This window comes from Anser cygnoides, chromosome 4 (assembly GCF_040182565.1).
Source record: "Anser cygnoides isolate HZ-2024a breed goose chromosome 4, Taihu_goose_T2T_genome, whole genome shotgun sequence".
In the NCBI taxonomy this organism is placed as follows: domain Eukaryota; kingdom Metazoa; phylum Chordata; class Aves; order Anseriformes; family Anatidae; genus Anser; species Anser cygnoides.
Window position 1 is genome coordinate 60,102,400 of NC_089876.1, and position 16,722 is coordinate 60,119,121.

At 42.5% G+C, this 16,722-nt stretch overlaps 1 protein-coding gene across 7 annotated transcripts in view; it reads left to right on the forward strand.

Annotated features, from left to right (window-relative positions):
* The first annotated feature begins 3,923 nt into the window (after nucleotides 1–3,923).
* LOC106035178 (cytochrome P450 4V2-like) overlaps nucleotides 3,924–16,722 on the forward strand; it is a 168,791-nt gene continuing 155,992 nt past the window's right edge. For 2 of the 7 annotated variants that reach the window (XM_066996261.1, XM_013179835.3), the window contains exons 1-10: nucleotides 3,924–4,299; nucleotides 5,887–5,999; nucleotides 7,229–7,314; nucleotides 9,041–9,231; nucleotides 9,656–9,725; nucleotides 10,618–10,744; nucleotides 12,606–12,797; nucleotides 14,444–14,546; nucleotides 14,896–15,030; nucleotides 15,233–15,412. In XM_066996261.1, coding sequence (XP_066852362.1) covers nucleotides 4,089–4,299; nucleotides 5,887–5,999; nucleotides 7,229–7,314; nucleotides 9,041–9,231; nucleotides 9,656–9,725; nucleotides 10,618–10,744; nucleotides 12,606–12,797; nucleotides 14,444–14,546; nucleotides 14,896–15,030; nucleotides 15,233–15,412 — 1,408 coding nt within the window. In that variant the 5' untranslated portion in view covers nucleotides 3,924–4,088. The remainder of the gene's footprint in view (nucleotides 4,300–5,886; nucleotides 6,000–7,228; nucleotides 7,315–9,040; nucleotides 9,232–9,655; nucleotides 9,726–10,617; nucleotides 10,745–12,605; nucleotides 12,798–14,443; nucleotides 14,547–14,895; nucleotides 15,031–15,232; nucleotides 15,413–16,722) is intronic. The other 5 variants (XM_066996262.1, XM_066996263.1, XM_048078333.2 and 2 more) reach the window with 4 other exon arrangements.

Consider the following 16,722-nt stretch of genomic DNA (forward strand, 5'->3'; position numbering starts at 1 on the left):
TCCAAGCCTTCACCTTCAAAGTTTTAACACAAAGATATGTGCTTATTAATGAAAGCATTATTTCATACTTCTTTGTGTAGGCCCAAATGGGAAGGTCAAAGAGGAGGTTGGAACTGTGTTCTGCCCAGAGATCACAGCCTTGATCATGTCCCTGGGTATTAGTACTGTGTGCATGCACAGTGAGTGATTCATCCTTCCATCAGAGCCAGCAGTTTAAGTGGATGTGGTAGAAGAGCTGTTGAAAACAAGGATGAGAAAAATTTAGTTATTTGCCCAAATCATGCAGTTAGAAATAGAATCGTTTTTTTCCAGCTGGAAACTAATGCTATTTCTCATCACATTTTTTTTTTTTAAATAAATGTTCAAGTATTGGTAATCCAAGGAAAAACATTTTGTAATATATATATTTTATATCTGTACTTTTATGAGATTTCTGGTTTGTATAAATGGTCATCAAATGCTGTATTCTTTTGAGTAAATGAAAGCGTTTTTCAATTACTTTCCTGGTTTAGTGCTTTTTCCTTTGGCTACACAATTTATTCACTGCTGGTATTATGGTATAGTATCTGAGAAAGCAGAATGCTTTCGCTTTGGAGCTGCACATCAATGTGATTCAGTTTGTTCAAAAATCTCAGGTCTAAGATTCCATATAAGTTCAAAATTCAGTATTCTCTACAGGTGTGTCTGAAACGTAATTTTGCTCTTGTGAGTGCTCTTTCCTGTGTATAAACATGCACAAGACTATGTAAATGATGGTAAAACGTGTCCTTTACCATCATGTGGCACTTAATGGCAACCCAGAGTTTAGGTTGTGGAATAAATGAAAAGAGGAGTATGTCTCTGTTTGGTTCTATGATGGCAGAAGTGGGAGCTGCCTCAGTGGAGAGATCATCTGGCACTTTGTGAAAGAGTGAAGGTTGCTGACCTCTGCAAAGCCTTGGAATAAGTTACCATAGTAAATTGATAATCGGGCCCTAAAATTCCTCTCCAAGGATGGGGGGATTCCTGAGCCTTTCAGCATTGACTGTGTGTTTTCAAATGAAGGCATTGTGGTATCTTATTTGAGCAGGTGAAGGCTGGTGTGTACTACACTATGACTTTTGTTCGACGTGAATACCTTCTACTCAGCTTTAGTTCTGTTGTAATCATGTGCATGTTGAGAAAGAGTGGAGACCTTCCTAAGAAAAACTGTTCTCTATTGCAAATGCTTTGTAGTGATTGCTAAGTGAGCGACCAATTTGTCTTTCTTACCCTGACTGCTGTGTGTTTTTTGTTTGTTTGTTTGTTTGTTTTTCTCCAAAGAGATGTCAAAAATCTGGTATGCCTTGGCTGCAGTAAAGAACTAATGTAAAGAACATGGAACATACCATAGTTTTTCAGAATACGTTGTGTACTTTTCTTTTGACGTTCTGTCATATCAGATCCACTTTATCCTTGCTTTGCTTTAGGTTTTTGGTTTTTATTTTTGGTCTGTAATGATAATTTCATTGATTTCTTTATCTACTAGAGACCAGCAGAAGCCTGTGTGACATTAGTGCCTGCAGATTGCTGCATTTGCTTGACAGGATGCATGCCTTCTGTCAACTCAGGCAAATAGACTTTCACTTAAGTGAGAGGCTGAGTGAAAGCAGATTTGCACTATTATGTGCATTTATGAAAGCAAAACTTCAGGAAGTGGTAGAGTGTCTGCTGAAGCACAACACTGAGCAAATAGCTCTCTGGGTGAAAAAAAGTATAGCTGCACGTGCTAACTGTAATCCTGTAGAAAAATCTGTTGTGTGCCTTTCCTGCAGATCATCCTCCTTTGAAACTTATAGCAAAGGTTCATGACGACTGCAAATCTCAGCAACATAGTCAGGCCTTAGGGATGCCAGATTTCTCATTTCTTCTTTCTGGGTAAATCTTCTACATCTTGTTCCGTCTGCTGCCTTTTGTTTGTTGCAGCATCGCCACTGCCAGCTGCTGGCAGCTACTTGCAAAGTTTGCTCTGCTGTGTTCCCTACTGCTTCTCCTGTGGCTTTTCACTCTACCCTTGCTATTTCACTGTTTTTTTTGTTTGTTTTTGTTTTCCTGCACAAGAAATTATCAGCACTTAGAAACACAGGTTGTTGACTCAGAAATAATGATTTGCCACTTCATCTTATTATCAGCTCCACAAGAATAAACAAAAAAATATAAGGTTTTCATAAAGAAAATAATATAATTACCCAGCTGATCACATAGGCAGAAGGTGAGCCGCTTAGTCCTGCACGCTTCCATACTTCATGAGATGTCATCTGAAGACAACAGGATACTGTTGGCAGTGTAGCTTGCTTTTAGTGTTTACAAGGTAGGCTATTTATCTGCTTTTTTTTTTTTTTTTTTTTTTTTGGTCATGCAATAGTAGCAAAGTTCATTTCCAGCTGTTTACTGTGAAGAAAAATGCATCAGTCAGCTCTTATGATAAAGTGCTGGCTGGGAGACAGTAGAAACAAAGTGCTAAAACTTACTCAATTCTGCTACCAAAGGTCATCAGCTTCCTTAGCTTCTGATGATTTTCCTCTATTTGTGTTTCTCCTCTGAGTTGCTGATATCTTCCAAAGGTAGGAAATGTGGCAGGGATTATCATTGTAGAGTCATAGAACCATAGTATGGTTTGGGTTGGAAGGTGCCTTAAAGACATCTAGATCCAACCCCACCTCCCATGGGCAGGGACACCTCCCACCAGACCAAGTTGCCCAAGGCCCCATCCAACCAGACCTTGAGCACCTCCAGGGATGGGGCATCCACAGCGTCTCTGGGCAACATGTGCCAGTGCCTCACCACCCTCTGAGTAAAGAATTTCCTCCTTTTATCTAATCTAAATCTCCCCTCTTTCAGTTTAAAGGTATTGCCCCTTGTCATATCACTATGCACCCTGGTAAAGAGTCCCTCCTGATCTTTCTTATAGGCCCTCTTTATGTATTGAAAGACTGCAATATGGTCTACGTGGAGCCTTCTCTTCTCCAGGCTGAGCATCCCCAGCTCTCTCAGCCTGTCTCCATAAGAGATGTGCACCATCCCTCTGATCATCCTCATGGCCCTCCTCTGGACCTGTTCCAGCAGGTCCATGTCTTCTTGGGCTGGGGGCCCCACAGCTGAATGCAGGGCTCCAGGTGGGGTATCATGAGAGCGGAGCAGAGGGGGAGAATCACCTCCCTTGACCTGCTGGCTCTGCTTCTTTTCATGATGTGTATAACACCACTTCTATCCAAGCACTGAGCAAGTTGCTTGCTGGCCTGATTTCAGCTCTCCCCCTAGGTTCACTTAGACTCTCAGCACGCAGAGAAGAGCTGTGGAGGAACAACCTAGCCCCTGCTGTTGGGTGCCTGCACTGCCACCAGCTCAGCATGCCTGTGACACAGGTGCTGGTGCTGCCAGTTGTGTCACTGGCACCCTTCAGCTGGTGGCTGAGCATTCAGTAGAGAGATCAGCAAAAGCCATTTGAGTGGAGAAGCATGTGTATGCTTTGCAGGGCTCTTCTGGATCGTGCGTCTGTACAGGCTCTGATTTGTCTAACCCCTTTGGGCCGCCTACCCGTGGAAGATGCTCCCCATCTTAAGCACTTCACAGCCTTCAGGCATTGTGCTGCAGAGCACTGGAGCGGTTCTGCTCGGCAAAACTGTGTTCCCTGAACATCTGAAAAAAACATGGAGAAAGGCACTCTTGAAAACATTTGTCCTCCCCAAATCAGGGCAGAGATTTTTTTCTTGACAGCTATTTGTCCTTTTCCTTCTGAGAAACTGTGTGGGGCATCTGAAAGCTCCTGTGACTCTTCAGCTGAGGGCATGGAAACGGCGCTGTTCCCTTTGGCTGCTCTGCTGTCGTGAGCTGCTGGCAGGCAGCCTCTCCGTGCGGTTGCTTATCACGTCATCGTTTATTTCCTTCTCTCCAAGCTGTGCCTCTGGGCTCTGGGCCCTGTCTATCAGCTCCGCCTCCCGCTCTTAGGGCCTGGATCCAGGCTCTCTGCTCACTGCAAAGCGGCTGCGAGCAGCGCCGGCTGGGCCTGACGCAGGGTCCTGAGCGTGCCAGCGGGGAGCAAGGCTCGGAGCAGGAGCTGCGAGGCAGCCATGGAGGTCGTGCTGGGAACCGCGGGGGGCACCCAGCTGCTGCCCTGGGTGGCTGGGTCCATCACCTTGCTCTTGACGGTTGTCATCATGTGCTCCCTGCCCTCCCTGCTGGACTTCTGGTGGCGGTGGCGGGTGATGAAGCCCATCCCGGGTATCAGCCCCTGCTATCCCGTGCTGGGAAATGCTCTGCTGTTGGAGCGGAAGGGAGAAGGTAGGGGCAGCTTACCTCCCAGCTGTGGGGTCCTGGTGCTGTGAGGGGCTTTGGTGCAGGAGGTGCTGGGGTGGGTGAGCGAGTTGTAGGGTGTGCCATTGCCTATAGGTCACCCTGGGGCTGTGGGCGACCTACAGAGGAGAACTGGGCGAGAAGCCAGCCCTGTGGGAGAGAGGAGAGGAACTGTATAAATGTGGCATTTATTAATACTCAAAGACTAGTTGATAGTGGTTTCCAGCCACTGATGCTTGTCTGGGGCCCCTTTTCAGGTTGTTAGTGACATGGAGGGGGAATGCTGTGGTCTGTATTTCTGCAAGAAGGAGGAGCGCTGGGCTGCCTTCACAGGAAGTACTGTTTACTAACACTGAGCACTGTATTGTAAAACTGAGCACAGCTATTAGCTGTAATCCAAACAGAGCTTTTCACTTGGGAGGAAAAAGGACTTTAACAATATTCTTCACCCAATGAGTGTGCAACGGAATTTTAGCATGCTGAGCTGTTAGGTCATTTTCAGAATTAGCTGTGCCTTCAGTCTTTGATAGCACCTTCCATGCTTTCTGTGTAGCTAAACTGGCAAGATATGGACTAGGTGAGAGGATAAATTGGTGGGTCAAGAACTGGCTGGACTGTCAGTCTCACCCCTATGAAGTCCAACTGGTGACTGTGCAATAGTGGTATCTCTCAGATGATTCAGGCATAAATGATCCTATGAACCTTTGTGCCCTTAGAGATAGGGACATTTACATTGCTAAATCCATGATGGCCTTGTAAACAGTCACTTATCCTTCAGTAAGGTTTCTTAAAGGTGAGGGTGGTGTTTAGTCCTGCAACAGCCAGCTGTTAAAAAGGCCTCTGCTAGAATGGCAAACCGTCACTGATAATTAGGGCTGAGAGAGAGTAAGAAGATTTAAGCACACAGGAATAAAAAAAAAAAAAGAATTTATCATTATTATTTTTTTTTTCAGGCAAACAATAACAGTGTAAGGGTTCCAGAGATTTTCTTCAGGAGTCCAGCTATCAGAAACTAGACATTTCAAGTGATACTTGTCCCTGCACAGTGCTTTGTCATTACTGTGGTCTATGTTGCTTGTCTGTGCATCACAAGTGTAGTATCTGTGAACCAAGTCTTAGATGGGAAAAGGCTTGATGCTGTACTTGGAAAGTAAAGAAATGTCTTGATGTATTATTTTGGATAGTGTCAGGTAAACCAAAATATAAGCATAGTCTTGATAAAGTTTAATTTGGTTCAAGTTATGACAAAGAGCGTTGTATTGCAACAGGCCCATGCTGCAGGGCTCTGGGAGAGCTTAAATCAAACTGCCTTGTCTAGAGTGTGGTGGGGATTCTCTAGAATACAGCACCTTCAAGAGCACAGCCATAAATAAATGCTCCTGCAGCACAGCTAATTGACAGGTGCAAAATACGCTGCTTTGTCATGGTAGCAAGATAAAACTAAAGCAGAAATATAATTATAATGCATATTATAAAAAAGTCCCTTGCAGAAGTCTTGCTTATTCAGAACAACATTTTTTAAAAATTCTAACCTGCTTTTTATTATTATTATTATTATTATTTTTATTATTCCAGGCTTTTTTAAACAACTACAAAATTTTGCTGAAGATTTCAGGAAACAACCGCTGTTCAAAATTTGGTTAGGACCATTGCCTATCACTGTTTTGTATCATCCTGATAGTGTGGAGGTGAGTGTGCTTGTCTCCTTTCTATCTAGATCACTCTCAGGCAGAGCAGTGCCCAATCTGTTAGTTTCTATTCTATTAATGTAAGTTTTGCGAAAAAGGGCTTGAACTGATTTTACTTGAGGTTATCCTCTGACCCAATGCCAAAGAAAGGCTGAAAGTGTAAAAATAAAAAAGCTTTATCTTGGAAAAAATCAATACTGAAGATGAGCCAGCAAATGAAAGCATCGAGTAAGTATGTTTTGTACAGTGAAGCATCTCCTTTAGCTTTGTTTTGAATTGTTGAACCTTCTGTTCCAAACCAGAACGAAAAAGGCAATAGAAGGGTATCTGGACCATTGGAATAGAGGTAGAACATTACAAAATGCTGTTTGCAGTGCTTGTGGCTGTTTGAATTTTGCATGAGAACTTGATGGGTCTGTCTTGATGCCATGAAATGGTGTTAGTTTAGCTCTGGACAGTGATTGGTCATGAACTGGGAAGATAGAGCTGTTTCCTTGTTATGGTATACAGTGAGTATTGAACACTGGCTGGTGATATGACATTGAAATCAATGGGCAGAAGTGTAGGGCAAGGTTGAGAACAAAGATTTGGTGTGCAAAAGATGACTCGGAGGAAAAAATCCAGGATGTACCCCTTGTACCAGTTTGTGCTAAAAAGCTAGTCATTTTATGAGGGAGTAAGTGCAGAGTTTCACCCTGTTGCCTGCTGGCATTGTGTAGTGCTGTTTTGTTTATGTGAGAAAATAATGCAAGGTGTATGCCTGTTTAGGGGCTGCAGGTTGTTGAGCTGGTTGTTCCAGGTTTTCAGTGTGGTGTTATCAGGGAAGATGAGCTTGGATTCCCTTCTTACTAAGAAAGGCCCTTGCAGACAGCCAATTTTTCTGCAAATGTTGATGAAAGAGATGGTACTTCTTGAGAATTTTGTTATGGCTGAAAACCATTGGGTTTTCTCTGAGCTCTGCTGGTAATGCAGATTTTTTTAAGGAAGATAAGGGAATTGGTAGTAGTAGTTTCTGATTATTTCTTTGTTTTTCAGGATTGGGACAGTTACAGAAAGACTTGAGGGTGTAGACTGTATGTTTCCACTGTGTACCAGCTTGTGTGTTTACATTTTTCTGAGGTTCAGGACATTTTCTTGAGGAAATTGAGGTTGTGTGAAGTAATCTCAGCTGAAGGTATCTCTCTCCATCTAACAAGCGTTTTTTTTCCCCTCCTTTCATTTTCTGACAGGTTATTCTGAGTAGTTCAAAGCATATTGAAAAATCATTCCTGTACAAATTTCTGCATCCATGGTTGGGGACTGGACTTCTGACAAGGTATAGTAAAATGCAGGTGTATTGCTGTCTTCTTAAAATTTGCAGAGCATATGATGAGAGAGTGCTTGGTGGGAAGAATGTTGTGTGCATCTCTGGGCAAAGATGTGGATGATAGCTCTAGAAATCTTATTCTTTGTGATAGTCTTTGTTATTCTTTAGTAGCTAGTGCCCAAAAAAAATATAATGGTGTTATCTATTTCTTGTAAAATTTTACCATTAACACATTTTTTGCCCAGAGACTTGGGAAGAATCTGATTTTTTGAGAAGTTGTATCCCGTGGCAAGTGGTGTCTTCTAGTCTGCGATGCTACCTGCTGGATGTTTTGACTGTTGTGTGGAGTAATGTGACTGTGGCAGAACTGTGACTGTGTTGCTTATTTCAGCTGATGAAGCTGCAAATCAGGATGGGCCTGAGGTTGCGTTGGGGAAAGATGGGAGAGTATCTGTACCCTGTTCTTTATTTCCCTCATGAAGTGGAGATTGATAAGAAATGAGCATGGAAAGGAGTGCAAGGAAGGAGTGGAGAGAGGGAAAAGCAGTGGTGCAAGGCTTTGGTGTCCTCCAGTCTTCATAGGGTTGAGGAAATTTTTTGGTCTGGATGATGCAGATATTCAAGAGTTGGAACAAGGCAAATATAGAGTGTCTCTGGTGCCTTTGTGCCTCTTCTCTGTGTGTCGAGGTCCCCCTGTTTGCAGTTTGTTGCCTGTTTGGAGCTCTCAGAAGTGCCATTCTCGTGCTTTTTGATGGGACCGTGGTGTTGGAAAAGCCAGCTGTGATCATGGTGTGGAAGGTGCAAGTATATGTGGGAGGATAAGGAATGCCTCTTTACCTGTGTTTTATTTGTGCCCCTCAAGCAAGAGGGACAGTAATCAGTAACAAAGTGCAGAGCTGAGGTCCCTGGGTGTCAGGTGTGGTGTATGCTTCCTGCTAGTGTTCCTTCCTTACTATTTTTTTTTCTCCAGGTAGACTTTTAGAGATGTTTTGACTTCCTTGTGCTTGCAAAAACATAATGAGAGGAGAATGTTCCTGTCTTTGCTGATTAAGGCCAGTAGTAGAAGACAACTGATAAGCTAGCCCAATGGCAGAGAAGTGATGCGAGGATTTGCTCTGTAAGCAGAGAAGCCAGCTGTGTGCTTATGGGGCACCTGGTTCAGGAAAACAAACAAGAACCCGTGGAAGCCGGTGGCATCAGCTGTGGTTCCATGCTCGTTCACTGACATGTGGGAGGTTGTTGCCTGCCTCTGAGGAAACTTCATAGTCAGACCTTGAGGTAGTCATTGGCATAGTGTCCCTGGACCCTAGTTCTCCTCAGTCCTAATTTTCTAGATAGTCAGTGGATAGGCAAGCACAGGTTGTGATTCACAGACATGGTGTGGTGAGTCGAGACCTTGATGGTGAAGAGCTGGTTTGTCCTATAGATGGCTTCTGTTCACTCCCTCAGCCTGTGCACCAAGTGACCATGGGACTGTCTGAAGACTCGCTGGCAACTTCTTTTGTTGACAGCAGATGTAGAAATGGTGGCTCGTGCTTCAGAGAGCTGGAACAATAAATACTTCCAATTTGCTCCTTCTGAGGAGTGCTGTGGAGATGTTGAAGAGTCAGCCACAGCATGCCCATTTGTGAAGGTGCTCCAGTTGGCAGTTCTTACTGTGTGCTTTCTGTGATGGGGAGGGTTTTATTTTTGAGTTGGAGTTTTAACCCTTCCCTCTCCCCTGTCAATTTTGCAGCACTGGAGACAAGTGGCGGTCACGGAGGAAGATGATAACTCCCACATTCCACTTTGCAATCTTAAACGACTTTCTCGAGGTTATGAATGAGCAAGGGGGTATTTTGTTGGAGAAACTTGAGAAGCATGTTGACAAGGAACCGTTTGATATCTTTCTGGACGTCACTCTGTGTGCACTTGATATCATCTGTGGTAAGTCCTCCTTAGTTATTGTGGTGAGGCTGTGAGTGGTGCAGAGGCTCATGAGTACAGCTGTGCCATGTTGTGTGAGGAGATATGGGAATATCTCTGCTTACTGTGTGAATGCATTGCTAACCTCCCAAGGCTATCCTTTCTCTTAGGGTCTCACGTGCCTCTGATTAGGTGAGTGGTGAGCTTAGTTTGTGGCATGAGCACGACAGAGGTAGGAGTCTGAGGAGAGGTTTTCTTGAGGAGCAGGGCTCCTGTACCTGGAAAGGAAAAGCAAAATTTTCATCTGGAAAGGGTTGTGCATATTTATGCATCAAACTGACAGTGTGGTGACAATCAAAGTCTGGGAGCAATACTAACTTACTGTATACAGGGACTCTGCATTTCATTTTGCAGTTGTGAAATGCTGATGATTTCCTTCTCCTAGAAACGGCGATGGGAAGGAATGTGGGTGCTCAGGAGAATAAGGATTCTGAGTATGTTCGTGCTATCTACAGGTAAATGGAGGTTTTTCCTTGGCTACTTTGTAGTTGGGTTGGAGTTGTTGCTGCCAGCGTCAGTTCATCTGCTTTGTGAGCTGGGGTGGAGGTGGGGGTGACACAGGTAGATATAGAAAGCCAAGAAGGTAAGGAAAATTCTCGAAGTTTTTTAAGACATCTTCTGTTGTGAGAATATGCAATGGGAGGTTAAGGCTGTAAAAAGGTGTCAGCTGCTATTCAGTTAATCCATTGGTACTGGAGGTAATAATTCCTCCTCTGAGTCTCTTTCTGCTGCCAAATGCATGTACAAGAGCTGAACAGCAATGACAATCAGCCCTTTCACGTGTACTCCAGATGTTTGAGTGTCATTGAAGCCATATATTGCGACTGATTCTTTATTGCCAATACTTTTCATGTGATGTCTGGCATATATAGCATCTGGACAGTCAAGTAGAAATGTAATGTTTTCAGATGGCTGTTGAGGTCACAGGACAGATATTTGGAGACCTAGCACAAGTTGTATGTCTTTTCAAGATATGTGGTCAATGCTTTACTGACGTGGGGTGGGAATGGACTGGGTGACTGAATATACCTGCTTCAAGAGGATCGCCACTAAAAGGACATATGCTCTCCTTTTCAAAGATCAGTGCCTAAAGATAGATGTCATAGTGATGAGATAGATGTCATAGTGATGCTGAATGCTGGGGTGGATGACAGATTTTGAGATCAGAAAACAAAGAATAGCAGTTTTACCTTCAGATGAATGTGTTTAAACCCATACAACATGTTTATCTCTGTTTCATAGAGAGAGGTAGAGGGAGGCACAACTTCTTTTTTGGTTCTTGAAATTGTGCTGTGAATTTACTTTTTGTCAAGAAATGTTACGTGACATAATTTTTTGTTCCCCTAGGATGAGTGATCTAATCCAGCAGCGACAGAAGAGCCCTTGGCTTTGGCATGATCTTGTATATATTCTGTTTAAGGAAGGAAGAGAGCATGAGAGGAATCTTAAGATCCTTCACAATTTTACAGATACAGTATGGCCTTTTTTATTATTATTTATTATTTTTTTGTATATATATTTTTTTATTTATGCCACGTTCTAGTTGATGGAGAGTTTTGCACTTAGTAGCTAGCTTCCAAATTGCAGATGAGAATCAGCACTCTTACTGTGCATCTATTAAAAGAACTATCCTTTGGGATGCGTGGAGTCCCCTAAAAAGAAGTCAATACATGTCTTCTCTGTAAGGCGGTCTCATTTTTAAGCAGGGGAGTGTATTACTCCAAGGGAATAACAGGACTCATTGGTCCTGGACAACTGAAATAAACAACAGATGTTCACCAAATTCTTGTTCTGTCCATCTTAATTGCCTGTAACAGTTCTCAGCCGAGTTTGTATCAGTAAAACAAATACACTGGTAATGCCACTTGGTCCAGTCCTCAGATATAGAAGCCCGTGTTTGTTTTCCTTCATTTGGAGAAGAATTGCTGAGATGACTAAACACGCACGGGTCCCCACATGAAAAACAGAACACTTTGGTATGGAAACCATTAAATATACGTCACTGACTTTGCATAAAATGCAGTCTTCTCTTACTATTTTAGACTGTGAAAGGAACACCCTTTTTTCTCAGTAAGTAGCCCCTGTGCTGTTCTTGCCAATGGCTGCCCTCCCAAGCTTACTGTTAAGATGTTACCAGGAGGCTGTTTTCCTGGAAATGTTTATGTACCCTACAGTGCCTTTGCCCACAGCAAAAGAAATAGTCCCTGAACTTTCAGTACATATAATGAGTCATATTGACCATGCACTCCTGCAGTGTATAGAGAAATGGGCATCTCTATCGTGCTGTATTCTGTCAGAGTAAAATTCTCATTGGAGTTGTTTTTAAGTAGCTTAGGTTATATTTTGCTTCCTCTTGTTGGAAATTGCAGCAGTGAAGCATGAGAAAGAGCCTTAAGGTAATACTGCTGCTGTCCTTCCATGCTGGGCTGGTGCACTGGATATAAGACACCAAATCTCAGATGATGATAAAGGAACACTAAATAATCTCACCTAGCATAGGTGCTGGCAGAAAGAAGAGATGAGGTGGTTCTGCATGTGTTATTATAAGTGTATATTTGAAACAACGTGTGTGCATAATTATATTTTCCCCATTCAGTGCTTCTTCTGAACTGAATCAAGTATTACACAACCTTTAGAAAAATGTTGAGAGTGATACTGGCCAGTTTACTGAAGAGCTTCATTGTGCTGTTACAGCAATGATGGTGATGGCAGGAACTTCCCATCTGTCACTGGGGCTGTGCTTTGACCTAAAAAGAGGAAGGTCAACCACTGCTCTGATACCAAAGAAAAACTGTGAGGCTTCAGTGTAGTGGTTCCAGCCATGCTATGTATAGTCCTGATGTAGGTTTTTGGGATGCCCTGGTGTATTTCTCTTCATTCCCCTGAGTTCCCCAGAGGTTGGAAACATGTTCCTTTCCTTATTTATTGGGTTGGGTAGATTTCTTCTTGGTGATTGGTCTGCTCAGATTGTGGTGATGTTTTCTGACTTGCTGTTGCCATTGCTGGCATTAACAATAAGCTCGTTCCAGATATTCTTGATGTGTTCACACTTTTTGATGGTCAACACATTGAACAGTTTGACTGTTTTCTTGAACACACAAAATCTTTTCAAGGTTAATTCTATTGTTTGGGACAAGATGTTGGTCATATTTCATCTACTAAAACAAAAAGTTGATTAAGATCACAAGCCAATGCTAACAGCTATGCTAACTAGGCCTACCTCATGTAGACTGCTATAGATGGATATTTTTGTTTTAACAAGTTAGGATGAACCTGTGTGATTTATGCAGCACATACACTGCATGCAGCATCTAATATACTGGTTTTAATCTCAGGTCATTGCAGAAAAAGCTGCAGAACTTGAAAACACCAAACGAATGAAACGTGATACTGATGTGAACAGTGGAGAAAGTGGTTCCAAAAAGAGAGAAGCTTTCCTGGACATGCTGCTGAATGCAACAGATGATGAAGGGAACAAATTGAGCTACAAGGACATTCGTGAAGAAGTAGATACTTTCATGTTTGAGGTACCAAAGGCCGCCAATGGTTTGGGGTTTTTTGTTTGTATTTATTTGTGTTTGCATTTTTTTTCCCCAGAACTTAAGATTCACCATTTACAGGCAGTGACTCCTTTTTTTTCTTAGTTTAGGAAGCCACTTCTAGTATAAAGTTATTTTATCCCTGGAAGCCTAAGAGGAAACTCCTGTAGGAGACAAACTCCTGTAGGAGACAAACTCCCTCCTGTAGGAGAAAAAACTATTGATCTAGAATTGTATGCCCTGACAAAATATTGGGCAATACATGTGGCAGGCCCTGCCTATGTGAGCAGGTTTTACTCATACAAGCAGATGTGTAATAACAGTTTGATGGTTGATATGGCATCTCAGCTTCTGCTACAAACCTCATTCATGCCATTGAGAACTCTAAATGGTTTCAATGCTTTGCTTTGCATTTTGTCAGTTCTCACATTTTACCCCTTTCCATGTTGGCTGTAACCTCGTGGTTCTGTCATGATTGTGCTTTGGTAGTGTGTTCTTGGTACCATCTCCTGATGTGTGGTTCCCTCTCCAGTGAAGGATCTAAATAAGACTGTTTTCCACACACTTCCATTAGGTGGACCTGAAATCTGTCTCAGAACTTAGTTCAGAGATGTATTAATGTTGCTCTAATCTAGAGAAACTCTTGCTATTTTACCATTCCTAAGTGACTCCATAGCATTTTTAACTTCATAAGTGGCCATTTTAAGTATCAAAATAATTTGATGGTCAGTTTTTCCCTTTTATGTTCCCCTCTGTTTTTTTTGTTCCCTTTTCCTTTTCTTTTCCTTTCCTTGCTCTTATGCAGTTCTGAGAACAGTGATAGCTGATTCGCTACTTATAGGAAGCCAAGTAGTATTCCCCTCTATGGCTACTCTACTGTGTGTCATTAGACCCTATTTGAGATAATGTCCCTTGTACATCTACTGTGGTAGTCATTGGCACCCAAGTTCTTATGTTACTGACTGGACAGTAAACAAAAGATGACTATACATCCATTTCATTGTGTAGACATACTGGGATACTGCTATGATACACCTCTCCGAACAAATTATCTGACACTTTGCAAGAAGGGGAAAAATAGTGAGAGCTGCTGACCTATGTAGAGCTATAGTAGTCAGTCACTGTATTCCTGAAAAGGAGAGATAAGCAAGCAGCAAGTGTCACCATCTGAGACAAAATACAAGGAAAACAAAAACAAACAAACAAACAAAAAACAACAACAACAATTAAAAAAACAACAAAAAAAAGGTAGTTTATGCAGTTTTCTGGAGGTGAAGTAGTAAAAAAAAAAAAAAGGATCTTTGGGTTATTTCAATGCTTTTTCCCTTTTGGTCAGTTTTCATGCACCTGACAGAATCATGGATCATCTTAAATCCTGGTAATCAGTGTGGTATAGAGTTCAACACTTGATTTTTATTTTTTATTTTTTATTATTTTTTTATTTTTATTTTTTATTTTTTTATTCTTTAGTTTTTAGTTTTTAGGTTTTTTTCTTCTCCTTGTGGTTCTTGGAGTAGTGAGTTTATCTCACTTTCCCTACTAGCTGTACACCTAAGTATTTATATAGCATACCTAAACGTGCCACATTGATGTATAGTGTTGAAGTGAATGTCTTTGTAAATCTGGACCTCTAGGGCCATGATACAACAGCAGCTTCTATGAACTGGGTACTGTACTTGCTTGGATGTAATCCTGAAGTCCAGAAGAAGGTTCACAGAGAACTGGATGAGGTGTTTGGTACGTTTCCATTACTCCTTCGTTGGGGTTGTGGTGGTGTTTGTATGTGGGTGGTACTGTTATAGATACATTATAAGCCTAGAGGTAGAAGGGGATGTAGGAACAGACCTTGTGGTCATGCTGAAGCTTTCAGTTGTTAGGGGTGATGGGGAGAGGTACTGGAAGGGTGTGTAGGAGACTACAGCCAACCTTACATCCTTGTGACAAAGCATGTATTCAATATCTGTGTAACACAGTGTGTGGTCTTGGTGCATGATGGTCCCAGCTCCTGGAGGGAGTCAAGATGTGTTTGTTTAAACAAAAATGAGGTGTGTCCATCATGTTCACCCCCCTATCCGTGTTTGGCCAGGCAACACGGAGCGTCCTGTTACAGTGGATGATTTGAAGAAGCTTCGATACCTTGAGTGTGTTGTGAAAGAAGCCCTGCGACTCTTCCCTTCAGTTCCCATGTTTGCCCGTTCCTTGGCAGAGGATTGCTATATTAGTAAGTGGGATCCTGTTCTGCTGGTGCTTGCCGCTTCCATTCCTGCCAGCATCTTAGTGGAGGTGTTTCCCAAGTAAAGAGCAGGGCTTTCTTTTTTGTATATTTTACTGTGAGTCTGTCTATAGGAAGTCAATTTTTTTGCTGTTAAGTTGCCCAGCTGTGTTTTTGTTATTTTTTTCCTCCTTTCCCTGTTTTCTTTCAGGAGGATATAAGATACCAAAAGGCACAAATGTCGTTGTCATAACTTATGTGCTGCACAGAGATCCTGATATCTTCCCTGAGCCAGAGGAATTCAGACCTGAGCGCTTCTTCCCTGAAAATAGTAAGGGAAGACACCCATATGCTTATGTGCCCTTCTCAGCTGGTCCCAGGAACTGTATTGGTACGTAACTGAAGCTTTCATGATGTACCAGTGCTGCTTTTGGTGTGGTGACCATAGCAGCAATAAGAGTATCAGAAACTGGAGTCTTGACACACCTTTTGATGGCACCCCAGACTTCTGGGTGCTGTCTCTCCTGTCAGGCTCGAGCTGCAACATTTTGTTTCTTCCCAAGGGTTTCCTTTCTTCCCAAGGCCCAGTGCATGTCAACCTGGTGTTTCCTCCTTGTTGCCTGTGCTGCATGGCAGCATGTGAATGGGCTCCTGTGTCAGGGCAGGATTGCTTACAGACCTCTGATCTGTGTTCTGTGGGACACTGTGGAGTGAGAGAAGGCAAACGTCCTGCACTTGCTTTGCTCTGGAAATGTGTCATCTGTCTATCTGATCATCTCAGCTGGGTGTCCCAAACATGCAGTCTGCAAAGGATGTATTCTTTCTCTTTTTCTGACACCATTGTTGCTTTGGTGTTTTTGCTGTCTTCCCAGAACTTCTTAGTTCTTCAGGTACCACTGAGACACCTGGTATTTGTCAGTGCACAGAACAGAGGCACCATTGTTTATATTATAGAACATGTGGAAAGGCTGTTCCCTGCACTGATCTTAAGTGGAGAAAGTGAACATTCAACAATTGTCATGGCGTTTGCAAGAATGGGAAATACATGTTCTGTTTTCATTTTATTTTTGGAGTTTGTCTCAATGGGAATAGATGATCTTCCTAGAAGAACAGTGGACCAGGTCCTCACATGCTCCAAAGAGGAAATCTGATTTAGTATTATGTGACTAGCTAGTTCCTAGATATACAGGAGTGTGTACAGCAGGAGAGTGCATGGTAGGTGGTTTATTAATATCATTGCAGAAGTTCAGCACAGAGTACATGTGTACAGACATCCATCTGTACAGATTGTACAAAGAAGAGCACAGAAAATATTTAGAGCACTGGGGTTTTGTGTCCTGTTGCTATTTTCAATTTAGTTTGAGTGAACTGCTTGGACTGTGATGCTTAGTTGGGTTTCCCTCTTACTTCTCTGTTCTCCCCTTTCCTTCTCCACCTTTCTATAAAATCTAAATTGAATTTTGGCTTCTATGCTAGCAAATCATCAGTGTGTGTGATGCACAGTGTTTGAAAGTCTGTCTCTGGTTCTGTTGCACTTTTATCTCCTTTTCTCCTCTTTGCATATGTGGAACAGTGGGATTTATCTCTTCCTGCTGTCTTTGTGTTGCATCTTCTGCTGCCCTCGTCTGTCGTCCGTTCTTCCCTGCCTAGTCCGCCCAAGACACATGACAAGGCTGTGTTTTGTATTAAGGCCATGTAAAC